At 34.2% G+C, this 19,839-nt stretch overlaps 1 protein-coding gene across 1 annotated transcript in view; it reads right to left on the bottom strand.

Moving 5' to 3' along the window:
• Positions 1–19,839, bottom strand: part of ATG3 (autophagy related 3) — a 28,412-nt gene that overhangs the window by 1,531 nt on the left and 7,042 nt on the right. The window contains exons 3-11 of the mRNA XM_019652260.1: positions 19,081–19,130; positions 16,551–16,621; positions 15,110–15,217; positions 11,316–11,365; positions 8,946–9,027; positions 5,414–5,448; positions 4,030–4,185; positions 2,457–2,584; positions 394–462 (exon numbers count right to left, since the gene is read on the bottom strand). Coding sequence (XP_019507805.1) covers positions 394–462; positions 2,457–2,584; positions 4,030–4,185; positions 5,414–5,448; positions 8,946–9,027; positions 11,316–11,365; positions 15,110–15,217; positions 16,551–16,621; positions 19,081–19,130 — 749 coding nt within the window. The remainder of the gene's footprint in view (positions 1–393; positions 463–2,456; positions 2,585–4,029; positions 4,186–5,413; positions 5,449–8,945; positions 9,028–11,315; positions 11,366–15,109; positions 15,218–16,550; positions 16,622–19,080; positions 19,131–19,839) is intronic.

Below are 19,839 nucleotides of genomic sequence, written 5' to 3'. Positions count from 1 at the left end.
TGTTACCCTCTAAATTAGGTTACTCATCTTTCATCAATAAATTAAACCCACTGAGTTTCTTTTCCACCACCAGCAATGGTTTTTTATTCACATACTCTTAGCCATTACCTCTTCAGCAAACAAAAGCACCTGGCAAGCTTGTTTCAGGCTCTGTAATAAGGCAGAGCTAATTCGTGTATACAGGGACATTTGCTAATCAACTCAAGAAGGCAGAATAATCACAATGTAACATTTCCTAAATAAATTAAAGACTTCACTAAGATTTACAGATATAAGGAGCTAAAACAAGTATGGGTACTACGTCATTAAGGTTACACTAAACTTCCCAAAAAGAAAAAAAAAAAATCCTAGGAGCCAATTTGCCACTAAACACACACACACAGGTAAGGATACATATGAACACCAAGTTCTCCCCCTCCTTCAGCAACAGTCTCAATGATTTTCTTCATCACCTCAGCATGCCTAAAAGCAAAAGAACAAATCTTATAAATGTGGATCAATTAGATCAAAATAGGAGAAGCAAGTTTTTGTTTGTAAAGAAATCAACCTTATTACCAGTGAATTTTAATATATAATAGTTAACATTATAAAATAATCTACTCCCTACCCCCAACAAATCAAATATTAAGTCATGAAGAAAGTTTTATTGGAGGAGGGTGTAATTTTAAAAAGCTGTGGGCGTCAAAAAAATGAACACAATGGCACTAGTTAGCTTTCCTATAATGGCGGGGGTGGTGGGGTGGGCAGAAAACCAGAGAAAGAGCAATCATGCCAGGGCAGAACTGCAGAGCAAGGGCTGTCTGCTGAGAAACAAAAAAGAATCAGACCAGCCAAATTCAAAAGCTACATGGCAACAGTTAATCAAAATCAAACAAACAAACAAAACAAAAATAAGAGAGAAAACGAGAGAGAGAGAAAGAGAGAGAGAGAGAGAGAGAGAGATTTATAATGTTGTGATTTTTTCTGTTTAAATACTTAGCTGAGAATAAGCCCACACTGAATTAAAGAAAAGCTAACTGGTCAGTCAAGAGGTGTATATATATTTTTCTTTGTCTTCATTCATACTATAAAATTTATATGATCCTATTATGAAATATTTTTGGCTTTATATAAAGAAAAACATTTATCTGAAGTTTTTGTGATATCCACAAATATTTTTATAGCCAAATGCTGTCTCTCCTATTGTGTAGAAAAGAGTGATACCAAAGTAATTGCTTGGGTATATAAAATGAGGAAAGGGCAATGTGCCAAAGTAATGAATGCTATTTTCTACATACCCTAGCTTTATAAACGCTGTTTCAATTTTTTATGATATAACCTCATGACAGAGGCAGTAAATTTAGAAGATTAGAAAGTAAATGTATTAGTCCTGAGGATAAGGAGACATAATCTGAGGCCCTTAGGCAAGGCCTAAAATGTCCTTAAAGTCTCATTTTACAGGCCCCTAATTTTTTGCTTGTTTGTTTTTTGCCGTATTTACAAATCATGTATTCCATAATATGGTAACTTATTTAACATGTTTAATATTAACTTCCAGTTAAATTATGTATCTCTTTTCCCAACTGAGTGAAATATATACCTCGGAAAGAGATATGGCTTGGTTTGATAAGCACCATCCTAAAACCTCAAACCATAAGAGGAGTCAATCAACTATGTAACTCTCAAAAATAAAAACCTTTTAGATTTGATAATTCAAAACTAAAACTAATGACTCTTGAATCGCTTTTCACAATAATATTAACAGCTGACATAAACTGGAAAAATGCACTAGGCTTTCTATGGGATAAAGTTTGAGAATAAAGATGTTGCAAAAATGAGAAAAATATGAAGAATTTTTGAAAAGTAGAATGTTGCATCTAATTAGTCAATGAAATATCAGTTTTCATCTGAAAAATATTATTACCAGAATTTCTCAATGATTATCTGGAAGTTACCCACTAGAAATAACTAACTGAAAGAAATTATCATGTAACACCTTTTTCTTTTTTAAGGAAAAGTAAAGGGAAATAGAAGATCCACATATTTCTCCCTTCACTAAGCAATACGAGGAGATAAACAGGTACCTAGAAATAGCACAAGTTAACTTTATACTCCATATTTACAGAAAGATACATTACAATAGAGTGAACCATGTCTAAATGAATGTTTTTTAATCTAAAAAGGATCTTCCAAACTATTACTGGAGATAAAAACAAGAGTAAAAATCACAAAGATCTACACTATAACACAATACATAGAAAGAACAAAAAATATTCTTAATGAATTAAATATAAATTTATAAAGTTTTTTCCTTTTTCTTATGTATTTAAGCACAAGAACATTTCTTATGATGACAAAAGAAATTTTACTTGCTTATTAAGTAAATTTTTTTCTGTTGGGGCTCTCATTTACAGATTCTAAAAGTAAATTCATGAAGTACCCCCTCCCCCCAAACACACACACACACACACACGGACCTGCATGGGTGAACTGAACACATAGGAGGTGGTGGGAGATGAGGGTGATTTTCAATAGTCACTGTTTTCTTCACATGATCTTGACTGATGTCTTCGTACATGTGCTCAACTGTTAAAGGCTGCCGTTGCTGAAACCATAAAAAATGCTTTGAAATTATTGTTTAAAATCTTTAGGACTAAACTTCAATGTTTACATTTATCCCCATCTCCAACACTGCATGCAATTCAGAGTTCTAGGCTATTTAGAATTATCAGATTATTTGGTGGAAAGTTTATACCAAGAAAGGGAAGGAGGAAGAAGTCTGTCCATCAGACTATGTGACAACGACCACCATTTAATGCACTAAAGATACCATAAAAAGGCAGGTTCATGGCCATCTAAACATTTTATAACTTTATAACTCACACTTGAGGCCTATTTTGTTTTATTTTCTTGTTTCTCATTCATAGTCACTGGAATGAGGTTAAAAATTTTATTTTATTTCAGTTATCCTTTAATTCAATTAAGTAGATGAGTTAAAAAAGAATAAAAGGTTTTCTGTCTTCAGGGGGGGAAAAAAAACCACACATGTGACGTGATCTTTCTGTAAATGCCTATATATCAACACGTGTGATCCCAAACAAAATTTAATACAGCAAACCAAGTTCAATTTCCCCCACATTTTGAAGGAATATGCTCAGAGACCAAGCAATAAATATATAACAGATTAATGTTTAATTCTTAGTAGTGTTACTGTCACATTGAATAATTCATAATTTCTTCAAAATAAGAATCAAGTGCAATTTAATCATAAAATTGTAAAACAAATGATTTCTAAAGTTTGAAAGGCCAAAATATATCTATCCATAGACCTAGTGATGAAGGACTTGAACCCAACCATTTAAAATATTTATATTAAAATTGGTAGAGGCACTATGGAAAACAGTATAGTTTCCTCAAAATAATTAAGAACAGAATTACCGTATGACCCAGCAATCCCTTTTCTGGGTATCTACCCAAAAAATCTGAAAACATTTATTCTTGAAGATATATGAACCCCGATATTCACTGCAGTGTTATTCACAGTGTCCAAGACATGAAAACAAAAAAAATGCCCTTTGATACATGACTGGATAAAGATGTGGTACATATATACAATGGAATATTACTTGGCCATAAGATGAAATACTGCCATTTGTGACAACATGGATGGATCTTGAGATTATCATGCTAAGCGAAGTTAAGTCAGAAAAAGTCAAGAACCATATGATTTCACTCATATGTGGGATATAAAACTGAAAGCAACAAAGGAACGAGACAAACAAACAAAAACTCATGGACACAGACAACAGTTTGGTGGTTACCAGAGGGTAAGGGGGAGGGGGTGGTAGAAGAGCAAAAAGGGGTCAAATATATGGTGATGGAAGAACTGACTCTGGATGGTGAGCACACAATGTAACATATAGGTGATTTATTATAGATATGTACATTTGAAACTTATATAATTTTACTAACCAATGTGACCCCAACAAATTTAATAATAAATAAATGAATAAATAAAATATTTACATTAAAATACGTTTTTATTTTTACCTCATCATAGCCAAACAACCACAGTCGTGGTGTCTGGTAATATTTATCATAAGTGATGTAAAGGTCGTAAGTTCTGGTTTGCAAAATAGCATCTTCACCTCCAGCATCAGTTTTAGCTTTACAAGTTTCTACTATTTTCCTTGTGTCTAGGGTAGCCTGGCAATAATGGAGAAAAATTTACAACCATTAAAATCAGTATAAATGTGACATTTTAGAAAATCTATTTTCCCCACCTTATGTATTTCTTTTTCAGAAGCAGATATAACTTAAAACTCAAAGTAAAATATTATATGCTATAACAGATGTAGACAAATAAAAACTTATTTGAAAGATCAAGATACCGTATTTGCCGGCGTATAAGACGATTTTTTGGCCCTGAAAAATATGCCTCCAAGTGGGGGGGTCGTCTTATACGCCAGGTACACTTCAGATAGACTGCCCATAGTGCTTGCCCCGTGCCATAGTGGCCTCCCGATGCCCGCCCACTTCATTCCACATACCGTTCAGGCATCAGCAGCGCTGCTGGGTGTATGCTCGGCTGTTATGCGATTTTGCGAGTGTGGTAAATTCGGGTTACCGTATATTTCTTTACATATGCATTGAAGATTCGCGATTTTGCGCTATCATGGTGCCTGTTAGAATGTTGAAGAGCTCGCACTTGCGCACTAGTGAGGTCCCAGGGAGATGCTGATGCAAGGGTCGACCAGACTGCTATAGTGACAGGGCAGGCAAACGGAGCAGGGACCAATCAAATCAGGCTTTGTATACAGCCAACAGCCAACCACAATACTGCACCATTGTACAGTACAGCATAGAAAATGTCGACCAGTCAAACCCCTATCATCCCTATCATGGCACCCGCCAAAAGAAAGAAGTATGATGCAAATTTTAAACTGAAAGTTATAAACTTTGCTAAGGAAAATAATAATTGTGCTGCTGCAAGACAATATGGAGTAACAGAAAAGATGGTTCGGGACTGGAAATCAAATGAGAAAGCATTAAAGAATATGGCAAGGGGTAAGTGTGCATTAAGAAGAGGCACCCCACACTGGCCAGAACTCGAAAAACATGTAGCAGACATGGTGGCGCAACATCGCCAAAACGGTTCTGTGGTGACACGAAATACAATACGCTTGTTTGCACTTCAGTGGGCCAAATCAAATCTGATATTGTTTTACCTTTTATTTGGTGTGTGGAAGGTGTGCGGAAGAGGGGGTAGTCTTATACGGCGAGTATATAACAAACTCTGTATTTTGAGTGGAAATGTTAGGGGGTCGTCTTATACGCCCAGTCGTCTTATACGCCGGCAAATACGGTATTAATAAAACACTAATCCCCAAGTTTATTCATCAAAAGTTAACTCAAGAAAACTGAATTTACAAACCTCATCTGTTTCCAACAATCCACTCTCTTCATATTCTGTTATAAAAAGCAACAAAAGAATAATCAACTTCAGAGAATCATTGAAAAACTGGGTTTTTGCTTTTGTTTCTAACTCAAGGTTTGAATATATGACTGAGTTCATTCTATACCTATTTCTAAAGCAGCAGATACTTTACCTACCAGAGAAAGTCAGCATGATTAAGGCTTGGTCTCTGCTATAGTCTATTATTAATACCAATTGGCATAATAATACTGTAGAGTCCCCAGCGACTCCATAGCATATGCAGGCTATTTATATAATCGTATAAAACGTGCTCATTAAAGTCATCAGTGACTTCCACTTTGCTGAATCTGAGGCTAAACTCCCAGTTTTCATTTTAATTAACCTTTCAGGAGCATCTGGAATGATTTATACCCTTCTCTTTGGAACACTTTCTGTCCTTGGCTTTTAAGATATTACATTTTCTGGGCTTCCCTCCCACCTCACTAGCTTTGCTTTCACTATTTCCTATGTTGGTTCATCTTTATCATCTCTACCATTAAAAAAACAAAAAAACAACAAAATAGAAACAAAAACAACTCTGCTCAGTTTTTGAACCTTGTTCTCTTCTCTATTCATACTCACTCCTTTGAAGATTTCACCAGTCTCAATGGCTTTAAATGCTGCTGACTCCCAAATTTATTCCCTGACTGCAGACCTGAATACCTAATTGTCTACTTACGGTTCCAATGAATGACTAAGGGGCATCACAAATATCACATGTCCAAAACTGAGTTCCCAACTCCCCCTCCGCAACTATTCAGTCTTATAATTTTCCCCATCTCAGTTAATATCTTTCCAGACACAGGTCAAAAACCTTGGAGTCACACATGACTGTTCTGTCTCTCTCATGCCACATCCATTCCAGCAGCAAATCCTTTTGGCCCCACCCTCAACTATGTCCAGAATTCTGTTTCTCATCACTTCCAATGTTACCACTTGAGCCCAAGCCACCATCATGTGTTGCCTGGATTATCAAAATAGCCTCTTACTGCTGTCTTATTCACCTTCAGTCTATTCTCAAGACTGCACTCACAGTGATTTTAAAATGTTAAATCTCATTCTAAGTCACTCCTCTACTTAGAAAAGCCCTGCAGCAATGGCTTCCCATCTCACTTTTGACTTAAAGCCAGGGCCCTACATAATCTGCCCAGGTTTCTCTCTCTGACTAGGTGCCTTACTACTCTCCCCTCACTTCTCTCTGAACATAGGACATAGCCTCCTGATAGTATTTTATAATAAGCCACACATGCTCCTACCTCAAAGCCTTTGTACTCCTCCGATATCTAAATAGCTTGTTCACTCACTTCCTGCCAGGCTTTTCTCAAAAGGTATACTCTCAATGAGGTTTTTCTTGACCAATCTATTTAAAAATTATAACGCTCATCCCACCCCAAGACTCCTTATCCATTTATTTTTCTCCCAACACTTACAACTATCTAATACAGTACGTTTTGCTTATCTATTGCTTTTTTGTTTACTGCTTTATCTCCAGCACCAAAAACAGTATCTAATAGATACTGTACTGTTCAATCAATATTTGTTGAATAATGAAAATTAACTGTTATATTAGATACCATTAACACTGTTTTTTAAGCAAAATTCCATATATAGCAATTCTTTCTTTAACTCTATCCAAAGGAAATGTAACAAACATACTAAAAGGCTGTCAGATATTTAAGGCAGTCCCATAGCTTCTACTCTAAAAACAGTGCTTTACTCATAGGGTTCTTCCTGCTCCCTGACCCTAGTTTTGACACTGTACGCCATTCAGAAATAGATGGAATCCAGAAAGAATATTTGTGCAAGAAGGTGTTTCTGACAATTATGAGACATCCAGGTGGAAAAGAAACTAAACAAGTAGATCTGAAGTTCAGGAGATCTGGACTGTTGCTTTAGATATGGAAGTCTTGAGCTCAGAGATGGTATGTGAGGTTGCTGAGGGCAATTTTGGTTACAAGTAACTCATTTATAGTTCCTCAATGAATGAGAGTTAACCATGGGAATAAGGACAAGACTGCCTAGAATTCAGGAAGAGATATAAAGCTAGGTTTCATAGGAACTCAAAAGTAATTTAGAAAACAAAACTGAAAGGTCTTTTAAGTCAGGGTTATTCTGTTGATTAGGCTATGCTGTCATCTCATCAACAAACACCACTTGCCATTATTGTGCTTCAGCTCTGCTTGGCACCATCTTCTACTTCCGCATGCTATAAAACATTCTATCTCACTATAAATTCTAAGTATTTTTGGGATACATGGAATTTTGGGGATAACTTACAGCCTCCAAAATGTCTGCCCTCTGTATTTTTTCATATTCTCTTCCCTTTTCCAACTGCTCTCTCTATATACACACATATATTATTTAAACTCTCATAGAAAATCTAATGTAATTTATACACCATTTTCCCCGTTGCACAAATTTCCATGTCAGACCATGTTATACCATTACAGAAGCCACAGAGTACATAAAAATCTATCCAGGAGTGTAGGGAGTGAGCAGGAAAAATAAATAAATAAAACCCCATAAAATAGTAACATTTAACATTAACAGCTGGGCAGAAATAAAAGAACCCCAGACGACTTAGAAGAAACAGTCAAGGAAGGAGGAGGAAAACCCAAGGGAGAAAAAAACCAAGGGAGGAAATGGCTAATAGAATCAAATAATGCAGGGAAGAAAGTATAATAAAGACAGATTGAATTTAACAGAGAGGTTGCCCTGGTGCAGAAATTTTTTCCTCTTTTTAAATATCTGAGGTTTCACGTGCATTAAAGATTATCACACTAATGGAATACAAAGCTTTCAATAGCCATATACTTTTAGACCTACATTACCCTGCTCTGTTAGTACAGTGGTTTTCAATCTCCTAGAACAATGATCCATGAATACAGTGATTCTCAGCTGGCAACCCTAGGAAGGCCTTTCAGAATCTTAGGCAACAGTGAGGGGATTCTGTGTAGTTCAAAAGGCCCCATTAAAAATCACTATCAGAAGGTTTTCATAGTAAGATGTTATTAAAAATGAAAAAGAAAATACAAAATGCATGAGCAAACACTACATGGCTCTGAAAGAGTTTAAGAGTTAGCTTAAGAATCTGTATCTTGGGGCCGGCCGAGTGGCTCAGTTGGTTAAGAGCTCGCTCAAGAGTTTGAGCTCTGAGCAACAGCGGTTCGATGCCAGCCCGAGCTGAGCAGCTAAAAAAAAAAAAAAAAGAATCTGTATCTTAAAGCTATACCCAGCATTAAAGATTTATGACTAATATTTATCCCAGTAGAAATAATGATGTCAAGGCTATGCTTTAGGTAAAGTACAAGAGTCCAAGGTCAAAATAAGTTCTTCCCTGATTGAATTTACACTAAAAAAAAAATTCTCTCTAGGTTGTTAAATGCTAAAATTCAAAACTCAATGGAATAGAATTCTTAATCTGTATGAATTACAAATATTCCAAAATCTGTATTCTAGTGCGATTAAAGCAAATCCGGAACCCAGATACCTTCCATATCTGCAGCTTCTCCTTCATCTTCTTCTTCCTCCTCCTCACATAATGCTGAGCAATCTTGGAGTTTTATACTGTCCTTTGAAATTAATTATATTTAAAATCACTTAAATATGTTCATTAGTTCAAATACTGAGCACCCACACACCAGCATAGTGCTAACCACTATGAAAATAAGAGTGATAAGACAGTTCTTATCCTCAGGAACTCCTACTCCAGTGAGATGACAAACCCATAAAACAGTCATTAAAAGTGGAGTGCTCAGTGCAGTGACTGAAAAATATAAAAGGCATCTTAGAAGCACCTAGAGTCATCTAAGCGAACCATTTAAAAATAGTTGCCAGTTGTATTTCCAATAAAACAACATTTTTAGCTAACCAATTCATTAGTATTAGAAAATCAGTTCAAAGTTATGTTAACTCACGCACATAATTTAAAGGACAAAAAAGTACACATTTATAAATCACAAATACTTACATGTTAAATTGATTGTTATAAGTCAAACACTTATATTCTAATTTGTTAACAATATCCTGGCTGAATTAAGCAATTAAATTATTATAACACATAAGATTTCAGTTCAATTTCTTAACTATATTAGCGCTAGAATAAAAAAATAATGCTAACCAAAGAAAAGCCTAATATACAGTTATTATTTTCACAAAATATTATAATAATCTGAAGTCAATGTGTAATAAGTAAAAAAACTGGACATCTAGTTTCACCTACTCAACAGTTTTAATTAGGGATGATTTTATTTACCACTAGAAACTTAAGATCATATGTGTCATTGTTACACCAAAAATGTGAAACCACAGAAGAAAGGTCATCAGTATCTGGGTAATTATAAGATGAGCCAATATCTGAAAAACTGATCATTACGAGAACTTTAATCATGTTGGATGTTCATACTCGATACAGTAAAATCCAGTAGAAATCAACAACAAAGATTAATACTTGGGTCTGGATGGCAAGCATTCGAAGCACTAAATTATAAAAACTAAAGTAAACCTATGTTAAACAGGAAATGACAGGGAAGATATATTCTAGTTACAAATTATTCAAAGTAGTCATCCTTTAGTAGGACATAAGGATGTTAAGTGGGATATCAAGTACCATATTAACCACTATTTCATTTATTGAACATTCTTGAAAGAATTCCCATAAACCTATTAGAATGTAATCCAAACTACTCTGTCATTTATTATTTCCCAAATCTGAAGCATATACACTAATGGCTGGAGTAAACAAGATCTTCTGAAGTAACAAAGTCATTTGTACAATTTCACCTTAGTCATTCAAACTCTCCAAAAAGAACTTCAAAAGGATAAATTCTCAGGTCGATGAACTGTGCCTTATCAATCATAAAAGTGAATTTCTAGCAAGCATAAAATTTTATACTGAAAAAAAAATAAAATTTGTTTTAGTTTCTAACACTTTCTCTTAATCCCCAGTTACGACCCCAAAAGATCTAAATGACAAAAACACACAAAGGATGTCTTAAACTACAAAATTATAGTTGAATGTTTCATGTTTCATAAGGACAAAAGGAACATAATTATTCAATCTAAATACTCTATTCTTTAAGAGACTTGACTGTTAACAAGATAATTAAGAAAAATGAAGGGTAAAGGCATTTTGTATTATTTTTTTCATATCATTTCAAACAACTATATACAAATATAAAGACAAATGCTATCATTCTCTCTTTAGAAATGAAAAGCTAATACTGAAAGTACGTATTACCGAAAACTTTCAAGCAGAAAAATTCCACCCAATTATATATTTTACCTTCCCCCACCAATAAATTGTACAATAAAACCTAACTGATTTAGTTTCCACTCATGATTCAAAATGTCATGATGCTAAAGTTTACCTTTAAATTCTCAAAAAAAAAAAAATCTACTCACATTAGTAGTAAATTAAGAAACTACAGAGGTAATGAGTAAATTCCTCAAGACAGTGTTTAAACTATATTTAAACTATCATTACCATCTACTAATCAGCAAGTAGATAAACTATTTTAAAAACCTCCACTTACAGAACATTTGGTACTTATACTTAAAAATAAAAAGCCATTTCTTTTAAACTAGCCTAGAAGCCTTCCCAATTTATAAAAATTAGTAGTTTTTTCCAGTTAAAAATCTCAAAAAATGTTTTTCTTAACCATATAACAGATTAAGGAAAAGAAGAGAAGAACTGGTAAACAGTAGTGTTTTGGTATGTTGATATAGAAAATGACAGGGAAATAAAAGCTAGAATTTAAAGGAGCTTGATAATAAATAATCATACTTTGAATAAGAATGCTATAAGTAATAGCAAATAACTATGTGATTGAATTTAGAAATATATCTTATTAACCAGTACCTTGCTTTCCAGTGTAATCTCCTTAACTGCTTCGGTTATTCCTGCAACACCTGTTTAAAATCATGCAGAAAAGAGTAACTTAAATTGCAAACATCCTTATTCAAGCAATATAAAAACATTGAAAATTATCTAAATCCTCAAAACTGCTCTGAAATGAGGAGGCAGTGTTAGCAACATTTTTACAAATGAACTCTAATGGGAATAAATAATCCAAAAGGCACTTCTCAAATTAAAAAAAGTCAAAAGCATAACAATTTAATATTTTACCATGAATTATCCTACTCTATCATTCCTCATTTACTTTCCTTGTGTGAGTCTCTATCAAAATACATATTCATTCTCAGAAATGAACAGATTAATAGACTACAGGATTCATGTTTACATTTTATTTAAACCTGCATTAAATTTTTCTCAGTGAGGTATTAGTTATATTAAATGCCATTTGCTTCAGAAATCTAGAATACCCAGAGGTGTCCTATCACATTTATACGAGGCTTACTATTTTACTGTTTCCACATCTTATATAATCCTTACAAACACCATCCAGTGAAATAGTTAGGGTAATAATTTCTCCCTATGAAGAAATAAAGTCTCCAGAGAGGTAAAATAACTGCTTGCGTCTCACAGCCAATTAATGTGAGAACCTAGGATTCAAATCCCTATATTCTGATTTCGGTTCAATGCTCTGTCCACTGCACCTGGTTAAGCAACAACCTCAGGACCTACTTGTCTCAACGAACGGGGCATAACACATATGGCAGCACCACAAGTCAGCTAAACAGTATTTCTATTTCAAAATATATGTCCTTTTTTATATATATATATAAAATATATATATATCAAAAAATATATTCTCAATTAGATAGCTCAGCAGGACAGAAATACTAAAGAAAAAAACCCTACATACAAAATATGCTTTGCTCCTTTAAATTCGTTAAATGCTCGTTAATCTTCTAAAACCTTGATATATATGTTCAATATGTCAAAACCCAAGAATGACTCACTTTCATAAATGGAAAATGCCACAATTAACACTTTGTAAGCGGGCATTTTTCTCTATACCTGAGTTAACTCGTCTCCCGCGCTTTGATATAAAAAGCGCTATGACGAGTTTACTCGTTTCCCGCAAACAATGTGTTAACAGCTCTAGCATAAAGCTTTTACCTCCTAGTTTTTCTAGAAATTACTACATAATAGGCATTATTATTCCTTAACAGTAAAACCCAAATCTTAATATACTGAATCGGTATTACAAAACAATATACTGAATCCAGTACACAGAAACAAAAAAATAAGCCTCTTCAATCTGTCTAAATATAATATAGAAGTATCCCATTAAACCAGGCTCTCCTAAAAGTAGGACATACTGTCAAAAAAAAAAAAAAAAGTTCGAATGACTCTAATAAGGGTTAATACTCTCAAGTGCTGTGATGGTTAAGTTTATAACAATTTGGCTAGGCTATTGTGTCCAGATGTTTCGTCAAACACCAGTCTAGATGTAGCTGTGCAGGTATCTTTTCAGATGTTATTAACATTTCAATCAGTAGACTCTGAGTAAAGCAGATTACCCTCCATAGTGTGGGGCCTCATCCAATAGTTGAAGGCCTTAAGAGAAAAAGACTTGAGGTCCTCAGGAAGCAGGAGGAATTCTGCCTCCAGACTGCCTTTACACTAGAGCTGCAGCAATGAATCCTTACCTGGGTTTTCAGCCTGCTGGCCAGCCTGTCCTATACATTTCAGACTTGCAAGCTCCCACAATTATGTAAGCCAATTCCTCAAAATAAATCTATGTATACCTATGTCTATACCTACACCTATATCTATTGATATCTACATCTGAATTTGTATCTGTATCTATATCTAATCTATTACCTCTATCTACATTCACATTCTGTTGATTCTGTTTCTCTGAAGAGCCATGACTAATACAAGGCTAAGAGAAATCAAAGAAACCTGGAAGAAGTGAAGCAGAGATGAAGCAAAAGAAACTGAGGTAACAAGAAAACAGACACCTGACTTTGTGAGTCAGTGGGAGCAATGCTTTAATCAAATCAGGACACAGTTTAAACCTAAAGTTCTATGGGTATCTCTCATAAACATTAGTTAGAATTTATTATGTGTATCAAATTAACTGCATATATGAAAAGTTACTTGTTCCCTATCAGCAAGGCAACCATTATTTTTAGTTGTTGAATTTCTGTAATAGATTTGTGTCCATCCAGTCACACTGGTACTTACATAGCTCTGTAATGAATGCCTCTGTAAATATGCACCTGGATTTTGGGATAGTGATTGTGGGAGAAAATACAACTAGACGACAGAGTAACTCATTAACTGGATATCAGAAACACAGAGCTGTAACCAATGATTCTAGTCAGTCAACAGACAATTTCCTACAGATGTGCTGCCCACACTTCCAGTCATGGGAAAACTAAAGCAGAGCAGCTGAATGATTCTGGAAATAGAAAATAAATAAGTCTAAAAGCACTACTTGGTGGAAGAACAGAGGATGATTTTTGAAATTAGTTTAAAAAGTTGTTCTATCTGCTATTTTCTTTAGGCCTTGATATGACAACACTCAACTCATGAAAAAACAAGAGAGTTTCATATCAAGGAGCTCAAGCTCTGAATCTGTGCCTATTATCACCATAAAGAAAAAGATGGCAGTATCCTTTCTTCAGAGTAGAAGAGAAATTGACATAACAAGGTACTTTTTCCTGGGCAGATTACTTAGCCCTTTGTCTACTGCAGTGGGTCTAAATTAAGGGCAACAATTTTGCCCCTTATGGCAATGCCTGGAGGCATTCCTGGTTGTCACTACTGGGAGAATGCTACTGGCATCTAGTGGGTAGGGCCCAGGGATACTGCTAAACATTCTGCATTGTGCAGGAAATGCTACGACAAAGAATTACTCAGCCCAAAATGCTAATAGTGCTGAAGTTGAGAAACACTGCTCTATAACTGTATTTTGATATACCCCTCCTACTCTCTGAGGCTTAGAGGGAAAAAAATTTATGTATTTTTAGTATCCTAGATTTAAACTCAGAACATATTTTCTTGATTAAAACTAAGTTATAAGTGGTAGTTGGCTAGAGCAGCATATAATAATATACATTTACATAATTAATATAAATATAATGGCCCTATAGGTTTTTAGGACATGGAATAAAAAAGTCATCCTCAGAGTTCCAAACAACTTATGCAAACACATACTTATGAAAGGCTTAAATTTAGCCAAATCCTCCAAATCCTCTAACAAAAATTTGTTGAACAACTTCCATGTCAGATACTATGATAGATACTAGAGGTTCAACAATGAACCTCTACCTTCACAGAGCTTACAGTCCTTAACACTGTCTTAATAGTCATTCAAAAAATTATTATTCAATACCTTTCAATGGCAGGTCTCTGAGTAAAATAAATATGAGTAGAGTATGGTTCCTGTCCTAAAGCTCATCATCCAGCAATGGAATGATATGTCAATAAGGGATTCAAAGCAAAGTAGTACACATGCTCAGTATTTCTAATTGACTTTCTTTCTGTGGAAATAAAGAAAATAATATATTTTCAAATTGCTACTAAAGTAGCAGTACTATAGCAATCTGGTATACTCCAAAGAACATTTTTTTCTAATTTGTCTTCTTTCTTTTCCAATAAAAGTCTACTGTGCCTTATGTATATGCTTTTTTGTTTTATTGTGTTTTGTTTTTTTTAAATCATGGCTGTTAATAAAATATTGTAAAGGAGTTTAAAACAATTTAAACCAAATATATGTCATTCTATTCTCCTCTTACCTGTGTTATGATAAGTATCTACCCATCCTCCATCACCATCATCTTCTTCAATGATAGCTTCCAATTCATCTGAATATTCCATCTGCTTGCACCGCTTGTAGCATGGCACTATAAAAAAAAACGGTAAATACCATTAGTAGCACATTATCTGCTTCCTATAATTCCACTGAAAAAGAGAAAGTTTATACCATAAAATACGATATTTCTACCACCAAAATATTAAGTAAATATTATAGTTCATTTCTAATAAAAAATGATTAAGGAGTAACATTCAGCCCAGAGACACATAATTATTTGACCCACATTTATCTTTCTCTAAATAGCTTTGTCAGAAGACAAGCAGAAAGGCTCTACTGGGAGTGTTCTATGAATTCTTTACCTTGATTGTCTGTGAAAACAGCAAGATGAAACCAAAGATGACATTGTTCAACTTCAGGGTAATGAGTAATACCTTATTTAATGGCTTTACCCTCAGAACATGGAGGTACCACCTGTCATTCTCAGAGGTGGTAGAGGTGACCTCCAGTTTGCAATGCTAAAGTTAATTTTCAACATGAATTTCATAATTTACATTTAAGTTCCAGCTATTCATTATGGAAAACCAGTGTAAAATTCTTTAAACTATTAAATTTTACTGTTATACAATATTGCTTTCAAGCTTTTCATATAGCAAATGTGTTAATTAATAGGTATTATTATTCATATAAGCCTAAAATTGAACAAATTATAAGGTAAAAACGTTATGATGTAGGGTAAAAAAATTACTATGAATCTCCTGATGTTTTTAAAACAAGCAGGATATAAATGATCAATCTTAATTAAAAATATATGCCATCGGAAAGAAGAAACTGATGTTTTCTACATATTTTTCCTTTCCTATAATGGATAAATTAGAACAAAAATCAATGTATATTTTGATGTTGTTTTCAAAATAATTTCATAAGATACTGTTTCAAAAACATTTTTTGTAACCATAGGCAATCTTTCAATGACATTATGGATAACAAAAACTTTTAAACTTTGAAATTTTATATGTCAAAGGTAGTATCAATTTCATTTTCCATGAAAACTTTAAGTCTAAAACAGATCAAAATCAAATAGTAAAAAAGATTATGATTATGAAGTCAACTTAGAAAAAGTACAATTAGAAGTAGGCCACCTCTGCTTAGGGTCCTTTTCTTAAAAGGGTCCATATCTTAAAACTAGACTTTTTTGGTGAACAGAAATTAAAAAAAAGGAGATAAAAATCAAATAAGGAAAAATAAATACCTTAGCAATAGAAAACCCAGAACTTCATTAAATTTCCAAATTTCTGTCTGAGAGCAGCTGTAAGTACAGCTTTAAGTACAAATTCATATCAGTAAGTACTAAGGTATTTTTTTAAATAAAAATATACATACCTTTGTGCAAAATGTATTAATGTATGCAACATAATTCTTACCATTTTTGGTGACCAAAAATTGTTTGCCTGTTGGCAGGTATGCCTTCACTTTCAATTCTTCCCCTGTTGCCCTTTAAAAAGAGTGAACAGCATCAAAATACAAAAAATATTTTAAAAAGCAAAAACAGAACAGAAGATATCACATGTAAATTTCAAAACTACACAACCTACATCCCTCAGGAAAAAGTTTTAAAATTGGTTTGGGAAGGATGTCATTCAGTGATATATGTCAGGGCATCAAAGAATATAGCAATAGTATAAGTGAAAGTACTGAGATGCAGACAGACATAAGAAAATTTGAATTAAATATTAGACAAAAAATATAGAATACAGAGCAACTATTATGTTTGCCTCTAAACAAAAAGAAAATGCTGTTCCTTACTGAGTATAATCTTATTCGGATTTTGAATCCTAAAGTACTGTTCATCTTGAGACCAAGAAGAGGCAGAAAAATAGCTGCATGACATAAAAAAGTAGGTGGCTGGCAAGATCCCTGTTCCTACCACTCTACTAAAATTGGAACTAAGAGATAAAAGATGCTTTGAATCACAAGATGATAACATTGAGAATAACTGAAAACAAACAAAAAGAACTTTTATTGAGTGCATATTAAGTATAGGGCTTAAAACTCTAACATGCATTGTTGTTATTTAGTCCTCAGGACCCTAAGAGGTGGGTAACATCAATATCCCCATTTTATAGGTAAGTAAACAAAAGCTTAAAAGAAGATTGCCCACAGCCACAAAACCAGGAGGAAGAGCCAGGATCAAGCCAAGTGACTCCAGGGCTCCTGCTCTTAAACACTACTCCCTCTGTGGGTCAGAATCACCTATAACATTTCTGATTTTTCAGAGCTACTCTGGAATATCTTATTAAGATTTTGCTCAAAGATTCTTCTGTGGGTCACCTACTGGAACTGGCCCAGGCTTGGGTGGCATATGATGTCTGTCACAAACACATGAGCATAAATTTGGAGTTCTGCTGCATTCTAAAGCTTCAGTCTAAAATTCAAACAATCGGGCCGGCCGAGTGGCTCAGTTGGTTAAGAGCTCGCTCAAGAGTTTGAGCTCTGAGCAACAGCAGTTCGAGTCCAGCCCGAGCTGAGCAGCCNAAAAAAAAAGTAAAAAAAAAATAAAAATAAAAAAATAAAATTCAAACAATCTATTTAAGCACAAAATAAAGCCAAGAAATGCTCGAGTATCATTTGGTAGTCTTCTAGGCTTCCTTGGACCTTTCCCAAGTGTCAAATTCAACAATGTCATGGCAACACCTGAAGTTCTGAGAGAAGAAGATACAATGAGGTCATGATGGCTCCTGTAGACATGAAAGTATAGCGTGGAAATAATGTTTCAAGCACTGATTTAAAATGAATTGTTCTTTTGACCCAAGGAGTTCAGCCAGAAGCGTGGATATTGGAGTGGGGTATAACTGAGTTCTAAGTTACAATGAAATTATTTCAACCACCACGATTCATAAAGAGGAACTATAAATAAGCTACCACCTGCTAAAAGAAGATCCTGCCCATATATAAAATCCCTATAACAATAACATATACCACATGTCCAAACTAGACAATTAAGGACTATGACAAAGAAATCTGAATGAAGAAAACATGTACCATATTGAAGAAAATCCTAAATTAGTTATGCTTACAAGATGAATATTATTTTAAATTTTATGTACCAATTTGACCTAAAACATAGACTAGAGCCTAGTTAAACACAGTTTTACCTTACAATTTAGGACAGAGGAGGAAAAAAGTCAGCCACTCTTCTCTTACTAAATTAGTGAGTTTCTATCATATTAACTCAATTTTAAATATGGAACAGAAATGCATGTAGTAAAGACAAGGACATAAAAATAAATAAACCCAGCATTTTGGCCTTGGTACATAAGAAACAATGCTCTATAAGATATGGAGCAATTGATAATAAGCAGTAACAACCATTTTAGATATGTGTTAAATACAAAACTTAAGGGGAAAAAAATTAAGGAGAAGGGAATAGGCCACTGATAAAAGAGAGTTCCAACTCTAGTTTAGAATAGTTTAATTATTTAAGCTCTTTAGATATTAAAGAAAACATTATCAATTAGAACCCCTTCTTGTGGTTAAAAAACATAAAACTCTGTAAAATCTCTGCATTTATTAATGTCATGAAAAATATTCAACACTTTTTAATTTAAAAAAATGAGCTGATCAAATTTATAAACTCTTGAACATTACTTTTTAAAGATCCACAACAAGATGAGACCTAAGAATTGTAAAGGGAATACTAATAAAGGAAGTAAAGGCATTTATCTCAAAAATGTCCATCTTTTGTGCTAAGAGCAAAACAAAATAGTTATATGCTCAATTTTTCTTCCTTTATCTTACTTTGAGTATCACTGGGGAACTGCTTAATAAAAAATCTACTAGAAGAGGGTTAGATTGCTCATTCTGATTTTCATGCCCTAACATATTTTGCAAACTGCCATAATGATGAAGTCATATCTTTTATTCATTTGCTATTCTTCCCTCAGGGTTACTTACCATTGCCATGTTGGACAGTGGTGGACTAAGTGATCTCCAGCTGCCACAAACTACTCAGGATTTAGAAGGAATATGAAAAAAGGGAAAAAGAAAAATTGAACATCACTGAATGTAAGGTGGCAAAATATCAAAGTGATCATCCCATGTTTCCATGATATCCAATAATTAATTTAAATGCAAACAGCACCAAATCTGCTCTAACAGCCTGAAGATTTTTGATTATTACTAAAACTGCAAAATTTTTAACATCCATACAAATTCCAATTAATTTTGGAAGAAAAAAACATTGACTGCTATTTTTTAACTCAATTTTTATCATTGGATCAAATAATACCAAAGGCATACATATCATAAAATGAATAAAGTTGACACTACAGGATTTAAAATGTCAAAAATCATTGTATGGACCGATAAAATCTAGAGATTCTTTTTTTTTTTTTTTAAAGATTTTATTGGAGGATTGGGGTAGGGGCACAGCACTGGGCAATCGGGGAAAGGGGAACAGACAAGTTACTGTTGTTTTGGTCTTCAGTCTAGTTGTGGAGGATGTTGCTTTACTGGCCCAAGCTGACACCATCATTGCACTCTTCCCGGGAGAAGCAGATCAGTCGCCAGTCTCTGGACAGCTGCTCACGGCGGCTGCTGGCTGCTCATGCTGGCTGCCGACTACACACGGTAGCCCATGGCAACCCACTGCCACAGGGGCTGCAGCCTCCGCTGTCGCCCAGCTCCAGGTTGAGCTGTTGTTCAGCATCTTAG

The sequence above is a fragment of the Hipposideros armiger genome, unplaced genomic scaffold, assembly GCF_001890085.2.
Source record: "Hipposideros armiger isolate ML-2016 unplaced genomic scaffold, ASM189008v1 scaffold_176, whole genome shotgun sequence".
Classification (NCBI taxonomy): domain Eukaryota; kingdom Metazoa; phylum Chordata; class Mammalia; order Chiroptera; family Hipposideridae; genus Hipposideros; species Hipposideros armiger.
Note: the sequence above shows the minus strand (reverse complement) of the source record. Positions and strands in the feature narration are given on the sequence as shown.